This window comes from Poromitra crassiceps (genome assembly GCF_964638095.1).
Source record: "Poromitra crassiceps genome assembly, chromosome: 12".
Lineage (NCBI taxonomy): Eukaryota > Metazoa > Chordata > Actinopteri > Beryciformes > Melamphaidae > Poromitra > Poromitra crassiceps.
The window spans coordinates 16123207-16139638 of record NC_139632.1 but is presented as its reverse complement, the minus strand read 5'-3'; the positions used below and the strand labels follow the sequence as shown (position 1 = coordinate 16139638).

General features: G+C 43.0%; 3 protein-coding genes across 3 annotated transcripts in view; 2 read left to right on the top strand and 1 right to left on the bottom strand.

Annotated features, from left to right (window-relative positions):
* The window catches only part of LOC310785851 (ceramide synthase 2-like), a gene marked incomplete at both ends in the record, with an annotated part of 19026 nt that extends 14589 nt beyond the window's left edge, over positions 1-4437 (top strand). The window contains 4 exons of the mRNA XM_083647008.1: positions 60-188; positions 2040-2146; positions 3944-4100; positions 4228-4437. Coding sequence (XP_083503134.1) covers positions 60-188; positions 2040-2146; positions 3944-4100; positions 4228-4437 — 603 coding nt within the window. The remainder of the gene's footprint in view (positions 1-59; positions 189-2039; positions 2147-3943; positions 4101-4227) is intronic.
* A 2594-nt stretch (positions 4438-7031) lies between these two features.
* On the bottom strand, positions 7032-9400 carry LOC310786049 (kelch-like protein 23; the record flags this gene model as incomplete). Its single annotated transcript, XM_083647233.1, has 3 exons — positions 7032-7335; positions 7712-8123; positions 8410-9400. 3 exons carry the CDS (start codon positions 9398-9400, stop codon positions 7032-7034), a joined length of 1707 nt encoding a protein of 568 aa, XP_083503359.1.
* A 375-nt stretch (positions 9401-9775) lies between these two features.
* Positions 9776-15225, top strand: lsm7 (LSM7 homolog, U6 small nuclear RNA and mRNA degradation associated). The gene is made up of 4 exons (XM_083647141.1): positions 9776-9840; positions 10103-10193; positions 11177-11248; positions 14715-15225. The coding sequence occupies exons 1-4, from the start codon at positions 9835-9837 to the stop codon at positions 14855-14857; spliced, it is 312 nt and encodes a 103-aa protein (XP_083503267.1). The 5' UTR covers positions 9776-9834; the 3' UTR covers positions 14858-15225.
* The last annotated feature ends 1207 nt before the right edge of the window (positions 15226-16432 follow it).

The following is a 16432-nucleotide window of genomic DNA, read 5'->3' as shown; positions in this document are numbered from 1 at the left end:
ATACTATATCTTTCTAATACTGTGTGGTCTCTCTCTCTCCCTCTGTGTGTGTGTTCCAGGATTTCAAGGAGCAGATAATCCATCACATTGCTACCATTTTCCTCATCGGTTTCTCCTACTGTGCCAACTATGTGCGGGTTGGCACGCTGGTGATGCTGGTGCACGATTCCTCGGACTTCCTCCTGGAGGTAAAACAGCAGATCCTGACGTCTGATACATGTCATGTGATTCATCCATGCCTGCTTCATTGTAAACACCAGAGCCTGATGTCTGATACATGTTATGTGGCTCATCCATGCCTCATGATGTCATAGGCATTGTGACATCATCCGAGTTGTCGGTCCGAGATGTCATGAACGTGGTATAAACCTCCAGGATTCTGGCAGACCTGCATCTACTTGGGATAAAAAAAATAAGGCAAATTAACATCTGAACTTTGGACTCAGCTGGGGAGCAGGGCTTAGACTGACGCTGGGTGGGAAAGGGGTTCTTGGTGATGTCATCAGAACCGAAGAATAGCCGCTTAGCTCGCCCAACTGCAAAAGTGGGTTTCAACCCTACAGGCCGCTCTCGCTGCATGAAAATTATAGTGTGTAGAATTCTAACAGTTTACTCTCAAATGTGGTAAATTCCCCGCCTACCAACACGAGGGTCGCAGGTTCAAGCCCCCGTGTTGCCTGCACCTTGGTTCGGCGTCCATACAGGCACAATTGGCCGCATCTGCAGGTGGGAACTGGGAAGCTGGATTAAGGGTGTCCTGGTCGCTGCACTAGTGCCTCCTCTGGTCATTGGGAGCGCTTTTTCCGTGGAGAGGGGAACTGAGGGGAATAGCGTGATCGTCCCACGCGCAATAACCTCGCTGTCAGGTGAAAAGAAGTGGCTGGCGACATGTATCGGAGGAAGCATGTGCTAGTCTACAACTCTCCCCAGATCGGCAGAGGGGGTGGAGTAACGACCAGGACACCCTATGGGATGGGGGGTCAGAAAAAAAACTGGATACAAAGTAAAGCCTATTCAATTCATATGCAATTGTGGGAAATGCAGAAGAACTGTGTACAGTGTGGTCATTCTTCTTGGACTCTCCTGACACGGACAGTCATTTCACACAAAGGTCATGGGGGAACTAGCCTTGAATACAGGCATTGTGTATTCACTGCTGGAGCAATGCCATTCTTTACACCCCTAACACAATATAATCCTGAGTCCAGTATAATCGAACACATCGGGGTTGTAAACAGCAATGCATTTACAGTCTGTGGTCAAAATAAAAAAATGTATCCTTTATGGCTGCTAAACTCTGACCTCCTGAGAGACTCTGAGGCCAGCGGGACAATAAAGCCTTTGTTCCTGGTTTTTATGACCGGAGTCACATTTCACTGACAACATCTGAAAATAAGGATGGTCACCGTTATCTCTGAGCTGATGAAATATGTAGAACTTGTCATGTGACTGGCGGCCAGCTGTCCTCTGACGCAAGGCAAAAAGGCACAATAATATTGGTGTCAGGTTCAGCCAGTGACTTTGTACAGCCAGGCACTGTATGTCTATTAGATTAGACTAATTCTATAATATATTTTGTAACTAGTAATTATTATGAACTTCATAATAATACACATGGCTCGACATGGAATTCTCATGAAGAGAATTCCATGCCGAGCCATAAGTATAGAACCACTGAACTATTTATGTTACAATTTCAAATATGCAAACTGACAAACCCCTTTAATTTCTTTATTTTTTTCTCCAACTGCACATTGGACTAGGGAACATTTTGGAATATGCAGTTTTGTATTTAAAATATAAATTGTCCCAGTACTTGAATATTTATTACCTACGGTAGTTGAATAGCTGCCATTGCCTAGATAAGTGATCTTCTATCTACTGTTTATTGTGTACAAAGTTTAATTTCAAATATTTAAAACACTATTCTTCCATTAATCAAAGCTAATAAAATAGGGTTAGGGTAACCTTGTGGTCTGTTTGGTGCCTTCTTTGTGCATTCTGTGATAACTAACTAGCACTATCCTTTCCCCCTAAAGTCTGCTAAGATGTTCAACTATGCAGGCTGGAGGAAGACATGTGACACACTGTTTGTCATCTTCTCTCTGGTCTTCCTTGTCACCAGGCTGCTCGTGTTCCCTGGCAGGTAAGACATGCTGGTGGAAAACGCTACTTTAAAGGAGATCCCATGTTATGTTTGACAACTGACAGCTGAGGTGTGATTACCGGTAGTTTAGCATTGGTTTAGCAGCCAGAGTGTTACGCCCCTAATCGGCTGGTATAATCAGCTGATACTAAACAGCTGATACTAGCTGGGGAGAGAGAGGAATGAATGGATGGATGGATGAATGAATGGATGGATCTTCCTGATTGAACTTGCGCATACAGTAAACTTAATTAGAAATTTGACACAGACAAGCAAAATGTTATTGTTTGTAAATACAGTAGTAGCTTCAGGTAGTGCAACTCTTTCACTGATATTTCAGTACTAGTAAATTGAAGTGCACTTCATTTATGAACAGATAGCATACTGATCTGATCATATCCAATTGACATGAAGGGCTCATGAATATGCTTACATCATGTGAACTGTGAAGGCTGTTATTGGATTAAGCTGCTTGGTTTCTGCATAATGATTCAAGAGAGTAGGTCAACAAAAATGTGTTTATTGTCATTTTTAAGTGTCTTGATCCAGTGTAGTCAAGTCTGACGCGAGTCCGAGTCCTGGACTCATTTTCAGGACTTGTGACTCGACTTGCCCTTGAGCACTGATGACTCAGACTTGGACTTGGACTTGAGCATTCATGCATTCGGACTCGGAAGTTGGAGACGAGGACTCAGACTTGTTAATTGATAGTTTTTCTTCTTTTTTTTAATAGGCCCTAATAATTTGGCATAAGATATTGATAGCTAGGCTATGTTAATACCATGACTTGATTCAATTTTGTTCAAGGGCAGGCACGTGTGTTCCACCTATATGTGGATTCATGATCTGTTCAGTAACTCTTGACTCTCTCTTGGACTCAGGCAGGCACGGACTGCATAATCGGGCACGTCGGGCCGATGCCCGGTGGCCTGGCCTGGCCTGGCCTGCAAAAACAAAAAACTTTTTTTTTTCTTTTTTTTTGGTGTGTGCCCGCAGTCAGGCCACTCACTGAACAGCAGGCCAGGTGCCGCCTACTGGTTTACTAGTGGTTTTATTACTTATTGGTTAGTCTGAAGTAATAATTACACCTCAGGGTTAAAGTGGGTGCATCTCATTGTAAAATTGGACTCAGAAGCTCGGAACCATAGACGGTATGAAAATATGGACAGAGCCACCGTGATGTGATGCCACTCATTCATTTCTGGACTCTTGTGTTGGAGCCTTGAGTTTTGCATTGCTCAACACTTGGCTATAGGCTGTAGAGACTAAAACCATTGTTGGCCTAATTTTTAAATTAAGTTTGCTGTGAAGCGTTTGTACAGAGGCATGTTTTTGGTTTTACTTCTTCATATTATACTTGCAGTTATCTAGGCAATGTTGATGTTTCTATTAGTGAACAAATAGGTAACATGTATGATCGCGTTAGCATTATATTCACTAAATATTGCTTCAAACGACCCAAATTGGGCTTCAAATGGCCCAAATTGGGCTTCAAATGGCCCAAATTGGGCTTCAAACGTCCCAAATTTTTAGCCAAGGTCGCCGGCCAGCGCACATCGGCCCATGTCAGCCTGGCCTGCTTGGTAACTAATGCCCGGCCTGAATTATGATCCCAGTCCGCCCCTGGACTCAGGTAATGATGACTCGACTCAGACTCTTCTTTGGTGACTCGGACTCGAACACTGGGGACTCGAGACTCGAGATATAGCGCTGACTTACACTGTGCGATTATGAGAATGTTACAAAATAACTCCCTCACTGACGGTACAGGACTATTTCTCATCGTTTGTTTGACAGAGTGGTGTACTCGACCCTGGTGGTGTCTCTGAATTACTTCCCGGCCTACTTTGGTTACTACTTCTTCAATGCCCTGCTGCTGGTGCTGCAGGCACTGCACATCTTCTGGGCTTATCTCATCCTACGCATGGTCTACAAGTTTGTGTTCTTGGGCAAGGTGAGATGACTCCTTTGTTGAAGCTAATAAAGAAGCAAATAAAGAGTATAATATATATTATAATATTAATAAATAATAATAATAATAAATATAAGGAGTACTGTTACAGTCATTTTTTCCTCTACAGGTGGAGAGAGATGAACGCAGCGATGAGGAGAGTGAGGTTGACGATGACAAGGAAGAGGAGGGGCCTGAGGAGGAGGAAGAGGAGGAGTGTAGCTGGGAGCAGAGAAAGGGTACAATCAACTCCAAACTGGCATCGCTGGCTAACAACTGTGTCCTGAACAACCTGACCAACCAGAGGAGTATGAACAGCAGGCTGCCCAAAGCCAGATAGTGAAGCGGTCTCCTTCCCTGTCTGACCAGCCTCACTAGACGAAAGGTGTTTACCCTTCCAACCACTGGAGATTACATCAATACTGACATGCGATTCATATTTATTGATTTATTAATATTAGGGCAGGTATTAGAGGGATAAATACCAGCTCAGGTAAACCGTATTACTGTCTGTCACACATGCTACTGAATGTAAATTCGGCCAATCAATCAAACACTGAATTTCCTTTGTGTGTGTTTTACTTTCACATCAAAAAGTATGTGTTGGTTTTTCAGATTTTATATTCATGCTTTAGGTGTTTTTTTCACTGTATGATAATAGATTGTTTGTAAATACACAAGGATATTAGTACCGACTGTTAGTTTGCATTTCTTATCTCTTTCTTGCCCAAGAACAAAAATAACTAAATAACATTTTAGTTCACTTTTTATACCAAATCAAACTGTTATTTAATATACTGTTATTATGACATCTTTAAAACTGCACATACTAAAACGATATATACTGTAAATAGTAATTAACTCTCCCAGCTTTGTATTGGTTGTACATAGCCTAGTGAAGAAAATTGATTGTAGTTGATCTGTTGATAGATCACTGTATAGCCTCATTTTCTCGCGATTCACTCAAGAGGTAACTTCAACAGTTAAATTGTTTTAATCTTTGACAGAATACATACATGTAGGATAGCTTCTGCAGAAACCCCTTACATACAGTATGTATTTGTGGGATAAAGATATATTTTTCTTTGGAGGCTTTTGTCAATGTCATGCCTAAGATCACTTCATAGAATAGTTATGGCGCCCCCTGGTGAACAAAAGAAGAACAAATCCCTGTAATATAGGCGCTTCTCATGTCTGATATGATGATGCCTTTGCAAAAAAGAAAAATGTACTTATGTTAGGAATAAGGACTTCTAAGGTATGTTTTTTTTCCTTCTTCTTCTCTCCCTATTTTGAATGCCATTGAGACAAGAGAGTGGCTAGCAGCATGATAGACCCTTCTCACGGGGGCCATTTTGTGTCGAGAAGCCAGGGTAAACACAGGTGCAAGCAAAACACTAATGAGGGTTTCCAAATCCCAATCATGGAAGTTGGAAACCCTCATTAGTGTTTTGCTTGCACCTGTGTTTACCCTGGCTTCTCGACACAAAATGGCCCCCGTGAGAAGGGTCTATTAACCCACAAGGCTGTTATATAGGTTTGTGCTACTGGACTTTTTGTGTGCCTTGACTGCTGTTTTTACACTTTCCCATGCAAGCACTTGATCTTTAGCTCTGTATGCTGGTAGGGATGCATTGGATTGACTAATATGGGCAGGGTCTCTTCCTGTGACTCACCCCAATGTTTTGCCGGAGGATTCAGAGAGCCAGGTAGTGCCTAGATGAGCCCAGCAGAGTACTCACACTGATGGGTTTTGTTGAAACGTGAGATGATATTTGTCTAAGTTGATCGCATATTTTGATATGAATAGACTGGGTTCTGCCACTTTGCTAATAAGAGATCATTTGCTGTATTTTAATGCTTGTATTTTTGCTCAGAGAAAGTTTTCAACCATGACGTGTATTTATTTATTCATCACATCAGACACTGGAATACAGTGTAGGAAATGGCTCAGAGACTGAATGACTATGTTGTTGCTTGGCTGCAACCAGGTGGGTTGCTATGGTTTTGTGACCATCAACAGTGCAGCATGGAGGTCTTGTTCAGAAACCATCTTAAATAACTATGTCCCACGCATGCACATGCACACACACACACACACACACACACACACACACACACACACACACACACACACACACACACACACAACACACACACACACACACACACACACACACACACACACACACACACACACACACACACACACAGTATCTCGTACACTTCCAAATGTTTGTGTCACATTTGTTTCTAGTTATTGTTGTTAGGAGGATGTTCAACCCTTTTATAATAAGTGGTTGTGTCTAGATACTGCATCTAACATGTTCTGTAACCTTTCATATTAAATGTTAAAGAAGTAGAAACAGTTTTTTGAACATGGTTACATCATCACACAACACACGGTAATGTGATGTTTAAAATGCAGAATACCAAAAGGGCTGATCCACTGAATGACTCATGCGATTGACGGCTATCAGATTATACTTTTTATTAGAAATATAATGAAAAGAATATAACTGTTATAACAGGAGTGATGCCATGGTTGCCATGGCAATAACATATGACTAGTCTTTTCTTTTCTGAGAGCATTATCTTTGTTGGTTTGCTCACTCTGTGGCCAGTTCAACACTTTCAATAAATTACTTTTATTGGACAACCAAACGATGCACGCTGTCTCATTCAATGCTTCTTCTTCTTCTTTTTATTATTAGCCTTTTATTATTACTGTGGAATTTACTAGCATTCAATGTGTGTTCATTCAAAACCTGTTAATATGACTAACAAATAGCTTTTCATATCTGGATTCAATTTCAGCCAACAATTCTGACTACGTATTTACATTCTGGAAAAAAGTGGGGGGTCCAACATGGCACTTCTAGTAGACTTAAGTACAGATGGGGATTTACAGTAGGATGACATCATCAGGTACTATCATGTGACCATTCTCATGGTGACACACCCTCTTAGGGGCACTGAGCAGGGAATGGCATCATCTACTTCAATACAAGTGTCTATGTAAGGGTCTAGCAGCACCATGTTAGGGAATGCTTTGTTCATCTTCTTCTCACTGACCAGGTAAATCTGTCCGTTAACTGTGGTGCAGCCACAGAAGAACTTCCTGTCCAGGCATTCCTCCTCGAGTACAGTCCACTCATCTGTCTCCACATCCAGACGCAGAGCTTTGCCTCCAAACAGGTAGAGGGCACCATTGAGCTCTGTGGCTACAAGGTCATATCTGGGGATGGGGCAAAAACACAAATGGGGTGTATGTATGTAATTTGCATGGTGTGTCAAATTTCTGTCAACCAAAGCTGATCAGACAAGCTATTTTGAAACTTAATGATATGCTACTCATCAAATGTTAGCTTTATGTCAGAGAAACAAACATAATCCGCCACACTGTCTTGTATGATACTTTATTTATTAACGTTTCAGTCAATAAGACCGTCCTTCACAAGACCTGATGAAGACAGTGTGCAAGATATTTCTTCCTCAGTATCTACCTTTTTGATTTTTGACTACACACCTGTCACTCAAACACTTTTAGGTGTGCAAAACATTTTTATTTTTTTTAGAAGACCAGTGCATGTTTGATTTGAGATTTCACTCACCGTGGAAATGGAGAGTAAGAGACCACATCCCACTGATCCTCCTCCACCAGGTACCTCTGAATTCCACTGTACACGTCCCCATTTTCATCCAGTCCGCACGCCACATAGATACACGATCCCAGAGTAGTAGTGGCTGCCCTCTCCACAGCCCTCACCATGGGGCTGACCCCCTCCCAACCCTCCTGCGACCCCAGGACTAGCCTCTCTACGTCAGCTATGGGCCCTTCATCCATACTGCCGCCCAGGACATACAGCACCGACTCCCGCCCCACAGAGCAGTGGCTGTGCCTGGACTTCTTCAGGGCCGGACCGTCCACCCAGCGCTGGTTCCCACATTCGTACATCCGGACCCAGTCCACGTTGAACCACAGCACGTCCCGGAAGTAGCCGCCGGTCACAACCACACTGTCTCCTAGATGATAAGAGAATGAGAAAAAGTATAACATGATGTTGAGAGATAGATGAATATTGTCACTGTTGGTGAAAACCTTGTAGGAAAAACAGCCTGGGTTATGTAGGCTGTTGTATGCCATGTAACATAAGCAAATAACTGGTAAATCCCTGCATTTATTTATCTACTGCACCTAGACAATAGTAAATACACAATTTAGCACCATGATAATTGTTCAACCCTGTCCTAATCATCAGTTTCATTACCATCCTCATTTTCATCATCATTCTCATTATCAAACCATTACCTACTGCAGCAACAGAGTACTGTGTGAGGTTCTTCCTCTGCAGAGGGGCACAGTTCTGCCATCTGCCGCTGAGCGGGTGAAACTGGTACAGCGCCTGTTTCTCCTGGTCATGAGGCCCACCCAGGACAAACAGAGTCTCTCTGGCTCTGGTTCTACACATTGACCTGCCCATAGACCAAGATTCTGGGAAATGTTCATTCAATGTACAGATGAGCTTGGCTCTGGGGTCAGATCCTTTGATTCTGGTCAACAGTTCAGTCAAATAGGGTAAGGAGAGAGACTCGGGCCTCACCAATTCTATTAGCTCCAGAAAGTGTTTCTCTCGTTTGGGGTCAAAGGTCGCCCAGCGCATGGTGACCTCCAGGGCCAGGTCATCTCTGGGGATGGACAGGTCGTCGCTGGCGAGAAGGTCTGCCACGCTCTCCTTGGACAGGGAAAGAAAGTCTTCCTCAGAGGCGACAGCGGCGAAGTGTGTGAGCACCACCTGCCGTGCTGCTGTGTACAGCTGTGTGCAGCCCAGCTGCCAGGCGTAGGCCATCATCCCCAGACAGTTGCTGAGGTGGAGTTCCCGCTCCAGGAACTTGCAGCACAGCAGCCTGGCTCGCTCCAGCTGGAGGAAGTCTGCCGTCTCAAGGATCCCCAGAACATTTTCTCTGTCCAGAGGCAGCACGGATGTCTGACTGTACTCCATCAAAACCCGGAAGTGCTCCAGGCTAACTCCTTTGATCTCAACCTGCCTTTTACTGCTCTCTATGCCACAGCCGAAGAAGAGAGCCCTGAAGTAAGGACTTTGGAGGGCCAGTCGTTGACGGTTGACATAAAAACTCTCTCCCTCTACCTGTAGCATGGCGTCAGGGATCACATCAGGCTCAGAGTCAGGCTCTTCTTCATCTGAAGAAAATGTGTCCTCCTCCAGTGTTGCAGTCTGCTGAGAGTGATCTGTGAGTGTAAAGTCCTGAGTTTCCAGCTCCTTGTCAGCTCTGCAGGCCATGTCACAACAAACGGCCACACAAGTCCTATTCCTACTGCCTGTCCTCTCTCTCTGGTTTAGGGCACACCAGCCAGTGGTATTAATAGGCTAGTTTAGCCCCCCTGACTGCCTGTTGGCTACCCCACCCATCATGCAACAGGGAAAGGAGGTCAGTTTGGAAAACAGATGCTAATTATATAACACAAGGATCCTCCTTAAGCTGGTCACTTTTTAGTAAGCATTCTAAAAAGACACACACACACACACACACACACACACACACACACACACACACACACACACACACACACACACACACACACACTATTATAAATATTAAATATTTACTCTTTTGTATCCTTTTTTTATGATCTTGCTCAGCGACATGCGCTCGACGATTTGATTGGCGGAAGATTTGACAGGTCAAAGTTGAACTTCCGTGTCACTCTGCAAACATGGCGGTGAGTTCGTATGATGTTCGTCTCCATTGAAACAGCATGTTACTTTTAAACACAAAACATTCGCAGTTATATTCTTGCCAAACGTGTTTTACTCTTAACATAACACAACATCTATAATGACTGGTTTGCAAGCTAGATTTACGTAGTGTTTATTGCATTAGCTAACTGGTTAGCCAAGCAAAGCTAACTAGTGTTTGTGCTGCTGGCTAACTTGCATGTGACTTCACGTTACCCAAACACAATGTCCCTTTCCACTGTGTAGGATAAAGAGAAGAAGAAGAAGGAGAGTATCTTCGACTTGTCAAAATACATTGACAAACCAATTCGTGTGAAGTTTCAAGGAGGACGAGAGGGTGGGTAGATTAATGCTAACTAGTGGCTATAGTAGTAGGCTAATCCAGCTAGCTAACGCTAGTACCTAGCGTTTAGGACCCGGGGAACATAGGGATGACCCTTTGCATTAACGCTTGATAGATGGCGACATGGCGTTAATGTCAGAGTCGTTTTGTTTTTGTTTGGTCACTTGATAGTATGAAATGAAACCTACATGAGAAGTGGTGGGCTAGCCCCATTACGTCCCATCGCCTCTGGCTCTGGGAGTCGGTCACTACTATCGGTGATGTGAGTACCAAGGGTAGAAAACGACGTTGTATCCCCTCTTATGGATGTCAGTAGTTTATTTGCGGGTCTTCAAATGATATTCCGCAGTGAAACAACCGTTAAAATCCAGTCTTTCAACAGCCTGTGTCACATTTAGGACAGGAGAACAATAGTAAGGGACCTTGGGAGTTTGAGTGACGTAACGCTAGTTTGCTTCCCAAGTGCGCTGGAATTGTTCTCTGTGCCACCGTATCCGTGTGACTGCAATGTTGTTTGCTGCTCACCGTGCAAGCAGTGCGCCATGATAGTCATATCAAACACACTGCTGTAAATTCAGCACCTGTTGCTGGCTGTCGAAATGCTGGATTCAAACGGTTGTTTCTAAGCAGAATATCATTTTAACACCTCTGCTTAATCTACTGACACCAATAAGAGTGTTATAATATCTTCAAATTTGCGATATGATATCGGAAACAGATAAGAAACTATTTTCTACCCTTGGTACCGAGGGAACATAAGTTAAGTTATCCTTTATTTATCCCCTTGGGGAAATTCATCCTCTGCATTTGACCTATCCTCTACTAGGAACCTTCCTAGAACTAGGAGCAGTGGGCAGCCACTGTGCAGCGCTGTGGGGCTAGTGGTGGTCCAGCTTTTGAATTGTCAGTTGTCACCGTATCAGTCATTGCACGATTCGTCCTGAATATAATCCTTTCATTTTGGTTTCCCCTCACAGCCAGCGGCGTCCTGAAAGGTTTTGATCCTCTGTTGAACCTGGTGTTGGACGGCACAATCGAGTACATGCGTGGTAAGAGTGGACATCTGATCTGAGGACCAGTTGCCTCTTATAGGTCACATCCTAAAGTCAAGATACTATTTAAGAAATTTACCACGAGAGGAAGGGGGTTGTGGCCACATTTACCACTGGTACAGGGTTGTGGCACGAGGCAAAGCCGAGTGCCATAAACCCTGTACCAGTGGTAAATGTGGCCACAACCCCCTTCCTCGAGTGGTAAATTTCTTTTCTACAATAGCTACCACATAATATAAAAAATACACAATTGTAACATTCAATTCATTTATTTACAATCATTACTGGTTTCAGAATACATTTATCCTTCCGCCACAGAATATAGTTCCATTGACAGTCCCAGGTTCACTCCGTGACAACTCAAGCTCAGCCAGTTCTCTCTCCCCAATTTCACCATGTCGTTCTTTGTTCACTTCACCTTCATCTTCATCTAACCACTGCTCAAAACTCAATCCACCCAGTAAATCAAACGTTACTACGAAATCGGACATTTCCTTGTTAGAGATTTGTAGACTGACAGGCTAACAGTGGGCGGAGTCAGCACAGGTGTTCTTCATTCATCAGGGAGCGGAGTGATACTGCGGTTGGAGCCGAACTGTAGATTGTTGGCCTATTTACCACTGTTGCTAGCCAATCAGAATCCAGTATTCACTCATGCTGTTGTAGAAGTGGCGTTTTATTTTTCTTTCGTTACGGGTGAGAATGCCACTTGAAACTTCATGCCATAATGTGGCAGTTTAATGTCGCCTTGCTTCTCAGCACGCACACTTGCCTTGTGGAACACGACCTTTTTAACCTTTTTAATGAATTGTTCGAATCCCACCCAACGACGCTAACGGTATTAGTTACTCAGTTTCAAACTTTAGAAGTAGTTTGTCATTCTTCCAATCATCTAAGACCAGAACACACAGTGGGAGGTGGAAGCAAGCATTGTGCATCAGCGGAAGCTAAGATTTTACTGAACTAGATGTGTTGTGTAGTACTGTACTGGTAAAATTAGTCAGCAAATCATATGCTGAATTTACCAGCGCAGCCTAACAAGTTGGCAGCTGATCACAATCTTAAATCGTGTTCTGACATTTGCTGATAACAAAGGAAGGAACATGCATCTACATACAGTACTACATACACAAACATAGTATACCCATATCATAAAAGTCACCAATAGACATACAAAAGTCATGAATTAGACATACTCGTAGACAATAGACATAACGTCAATGTTATGTCCTGAGTCGGACACCTTTGCTGCACATGTCCTTCACAGAAACTCTTTTAACCTTAAGCTTGTCTCTCATGAAGATTCTTAAAGCCTTAAAAGGTATTGACCCCAAAAAGTCAGCGGGTCCAGACAATTGATATAATTACGAAGGCTGTGACCCACATCTTTAATTTCAGCCTCCTTTCAAATATAGTCCCTGAAGTTTGGAAATCTGCTTATGTCCTGCCCCTTCTTAACACATTGAGTGCCACAGCGCTTCAGTAAAATTGTCTGGAGCCTGTGCCAGATTCACTTCCATTCAGTTGAAAACAGCTATAGAATTTTTTCTATTAGGGTTATATGAACAGGGTTGGACTCTAATGAAACATTGGACACTCCTACTTCTTTCAAAGAAGAAATTTTGTTTCTAGACAGTTCCATTATGAAATGACAGCCCTTTCAAGGGTTTTCTGCTGTCTTTTTTTACTTTTCGAAATAAAGTTACTTTTATGAATACTCTAATTTCAAGCGCATTCACTGACTCTGGCTGGTGTTTTCTGATGTAGTGACATGGTGTGGTTCTGTGTGCAGCCTGCGTCGTTACATTTTTTTAGGACGTGCACAGACGTCCTTGGCACTCAATGTGTTAAGGGTGGAGAGACCCTGCAGAGTTAAATAATTATCGCCCTATTTCTAAATTGCCTATTTTGGTCCAAGTCCTTGAATCTCTTGTGAACTCCCAGATAAAAGCTTTTCTAACTGAGAACAACATCTTCACTGGGGTTCAGTCAGGTTTCAGATCAGGCCACAGCACAGTTACTGCAGCTATGGCAGTGACTTAATGATGATATCAATGCTCTGGATAGAAAGCAAAGCTGTGCAGCCTTATTTGTTGATGTATCAAAGGCTTTTGATTCAGTTGGCCATACACTGTTGTTGGCCAGGTTAAGATATATAGGTCTCAGTGAAAGGGCGATAGCCTGGTTTAAAAGCTATCTTACTGATGGAACACAGTGCGTCTATGCAGACAATCATAAGTCTAGCTTTCTGGAAATCTCTAAGGGTGTGCCCCAGGGCTCAGTTTTAGCTCCTGTTATTTTCCATTTTCATAAATGACCTAGGAAATGGGCTGCAGCCAGCGAAGCTGCACCTTTATGTGGATGACAGTCGTATACTGTTGTGCTCCCTCTGTGGCTCAAGCAGCTGCAGAGCTCCACACTGCCTTTCAGTCTCTTGAGACCGCACTCCATAATCTTAAGTTGATCCTGAATGCTGAGAAAACTAAAATGATAATATTCTCCAGAGCTCGCACTCAACCAGTGGTACTGATCCAGAATTCTATGGGTAAACCCATTGAGAAAGTCTCGTCTTATAAATACTTGGGTATTTGGTTAGATGTCAAGCTGTCTTATAATGTTGATGATGGGCCACTGGCAGATGCAGACAACATCAATGCATTGCTTTTCGAAGTGTACACATTGACTGAGCAAAATAAGAAAATTACTTCAACTTAGGAAAACATGCAATATTAGGTAACATTTTCTTTCAAACAAAACTAAGATTAATCCTACTCTTAACAACCTGTTCTATTTTTGCTATGTGCTTCTCTATGCAGAGTGTGTGTCCCTCTGAGTTGTCGTAGGACAGGATTAGCTGGCAGACTTTTGCTGTTGTGAGTGTCACATAAGTGGAAGCTGCTGGACATGCTGCAACGTCTAAAGCCATTATCGGCAGATACCGATGTTGTGCAATAGTCAGGATTGCATTTTCCTCCCCTCTAGAGGTAGATACCCAAATTGCAAGGGGTCTGAGGTTTGTGATACCTCTTCAGTAGATGCTTCAACACCTCATGACCAGCGATGCCAGTGCTATTAGACGAAAGCCATTGGGCCCTATGGGTTTGGGAATGTTTGGCACGGGTACAATTGTAGATGTTTTCCACAGGGTAGGGACTTTGTGAAGATTAAAAGAGGACCTAAAAATGTCAGCAAACACTGGTGCATGCTGTTCAGCACAGTGCTTTAAAACACTTAACACAGATATTAATTTGCACCATGGCACATATCCAGGCTTATCCAAAGTATACAATCTTTATTTATTTTGAAGCACAGTTTTGGATCAGATTGCATGCCAGGAATCCTGCTTGTTTTACTTAGTCTTAGTGCATTTCAATAGACAGTGTTGCTTTGCATTTCAGTATTTAAAAAATAATTCAAATTGTAAGCTTTGACTCTTATGTGTCTATAACCTTTGTCTGTCCAGACCCAGATGACCAGTTAAAGCTGACAGAAGACACCAGGCAGTTGGGGCTGGTGGTCTGCAGAGGGACGTCCGTGGTGCTGATCTGTCCTCAGGACGGCATGGAGGCCATACCAAACCCCTTCATCCAGCAGCAGGACGGCTAACGCACAGCCCCTCTCCCTCGGTCACACACACATACACACACACACACACACACACACACACACACACACACACACACGTACACACGCTTATCTATTTTGTGAAGCTTTTTTTGTTGTTTCACAATCTTTTTTTTTTTTTTCAATCGTGTAACAGTAATAACGAATACCACAAAGCTGTTGTGAAGAATTATATGTTGGTTGATCAGAAAAAGGACACTTATGCACTTCACTTGTTTGATTTGTGCAAATTTCATGTTTCAGTTGTAAAGAGCCCAGTATTTTGGGCAGTGTTAACAGAACCATTTTCTTTTTATCCAGAATAAGTCAACTTTTTACTGTTCTTTGTTTTTGATAAGAAAATAAAATAGGAAAAAAATCATATTTGTCAGGTCTCTTAAATTGTGCATTCCCTTGTGCTCTTGTACATCTTAGATTCACAGGAGAACTAGATGGCAGCATTTCACACATTGATTTTAAACACGTTGCAAGAAGACTTTAATGAGCATTGACATTGTTTTCTATTAGTAACACAGCTGTAGTGAAAGAGGCTTTTTCATCTTGCAGGGGCTGAGGTCTTTGTGATCTTTAGCGTGTGTTTATGGAGATAAAGGGTGTGTGTGTTGTGTGCAGAGATAAGCCATTCAAGCCTGTCTGCACAGCGACAAAGAGACATTTGTGGTTTTAACTGCTTTGGGTTGAGAAGCGCTTCAAGCTGGGTGGGGGAATAATGCAAACTGATTTACCTTTGTTAGGATCATCTTCCTTTGGTTGGATGGCAGGAGGGGCTTCATGTATTATTTCAGATACAAAACTAAACATATTTTTTGTCAACTTGTTGCCAGTTATTGTCTGGGAAGGGGGGTGCTAAATACAAAGAAATTAACTACCTTATCACCATTTTTAATTGGTAGTGTTGTGTATTTTTGTAGCCTAGTAAACACATATTTTGGGCTCCATATCCCACTTATTATAAGTAAACCTTGTGAATGTGATTGTTTTTTTACAGCTCACATTTAACTCCTTCAGCTGGACAAATCAAGTAGCACTGCATGTGGCCCTGTCATCCTGAGCGGAGCACTTAAAGGCATAGTAAGGGACCAGAACTGATAAGAGAAGCAGGCTAGAGAGACTGTAATCCTGGTAAAAGAAGCCTAATGGTTTGCCAAGTGTAGTCCAGGGCATGGAGCCAGCGGTAAAGAGAGAATTCCAGGGCGGTTTGCCCCTCCTCTGCTGCTCAGTCACTGTGGCAATGGAGCAGGCAGGCAAGGCTGCAACTAGAGGGAGTAAAAGCTTTCACTGAGAGGCATGCGGACCTTTTTTTCCATCTTTTTTAAAACGGCCATTTCCAAGTCCTGCTGATTTTCTCTAACTTTCTGTAGTTAGAATATGTTTTTGTTTACCTGGAGATTATGGAGGGAGTTATTGAGGAGACGGTAAATGCCTGTGCACACCGGGGTGTAACCAAAAAGCGCCCAGAGGGATCAGGGCCGGTGGGAGGAGGGTCGTACCGGGGATTTCTGACGCGGAGTCGACGAGCTAAACTAAAGGTGAGCTGCCTCCAGGAGTGACACGGCA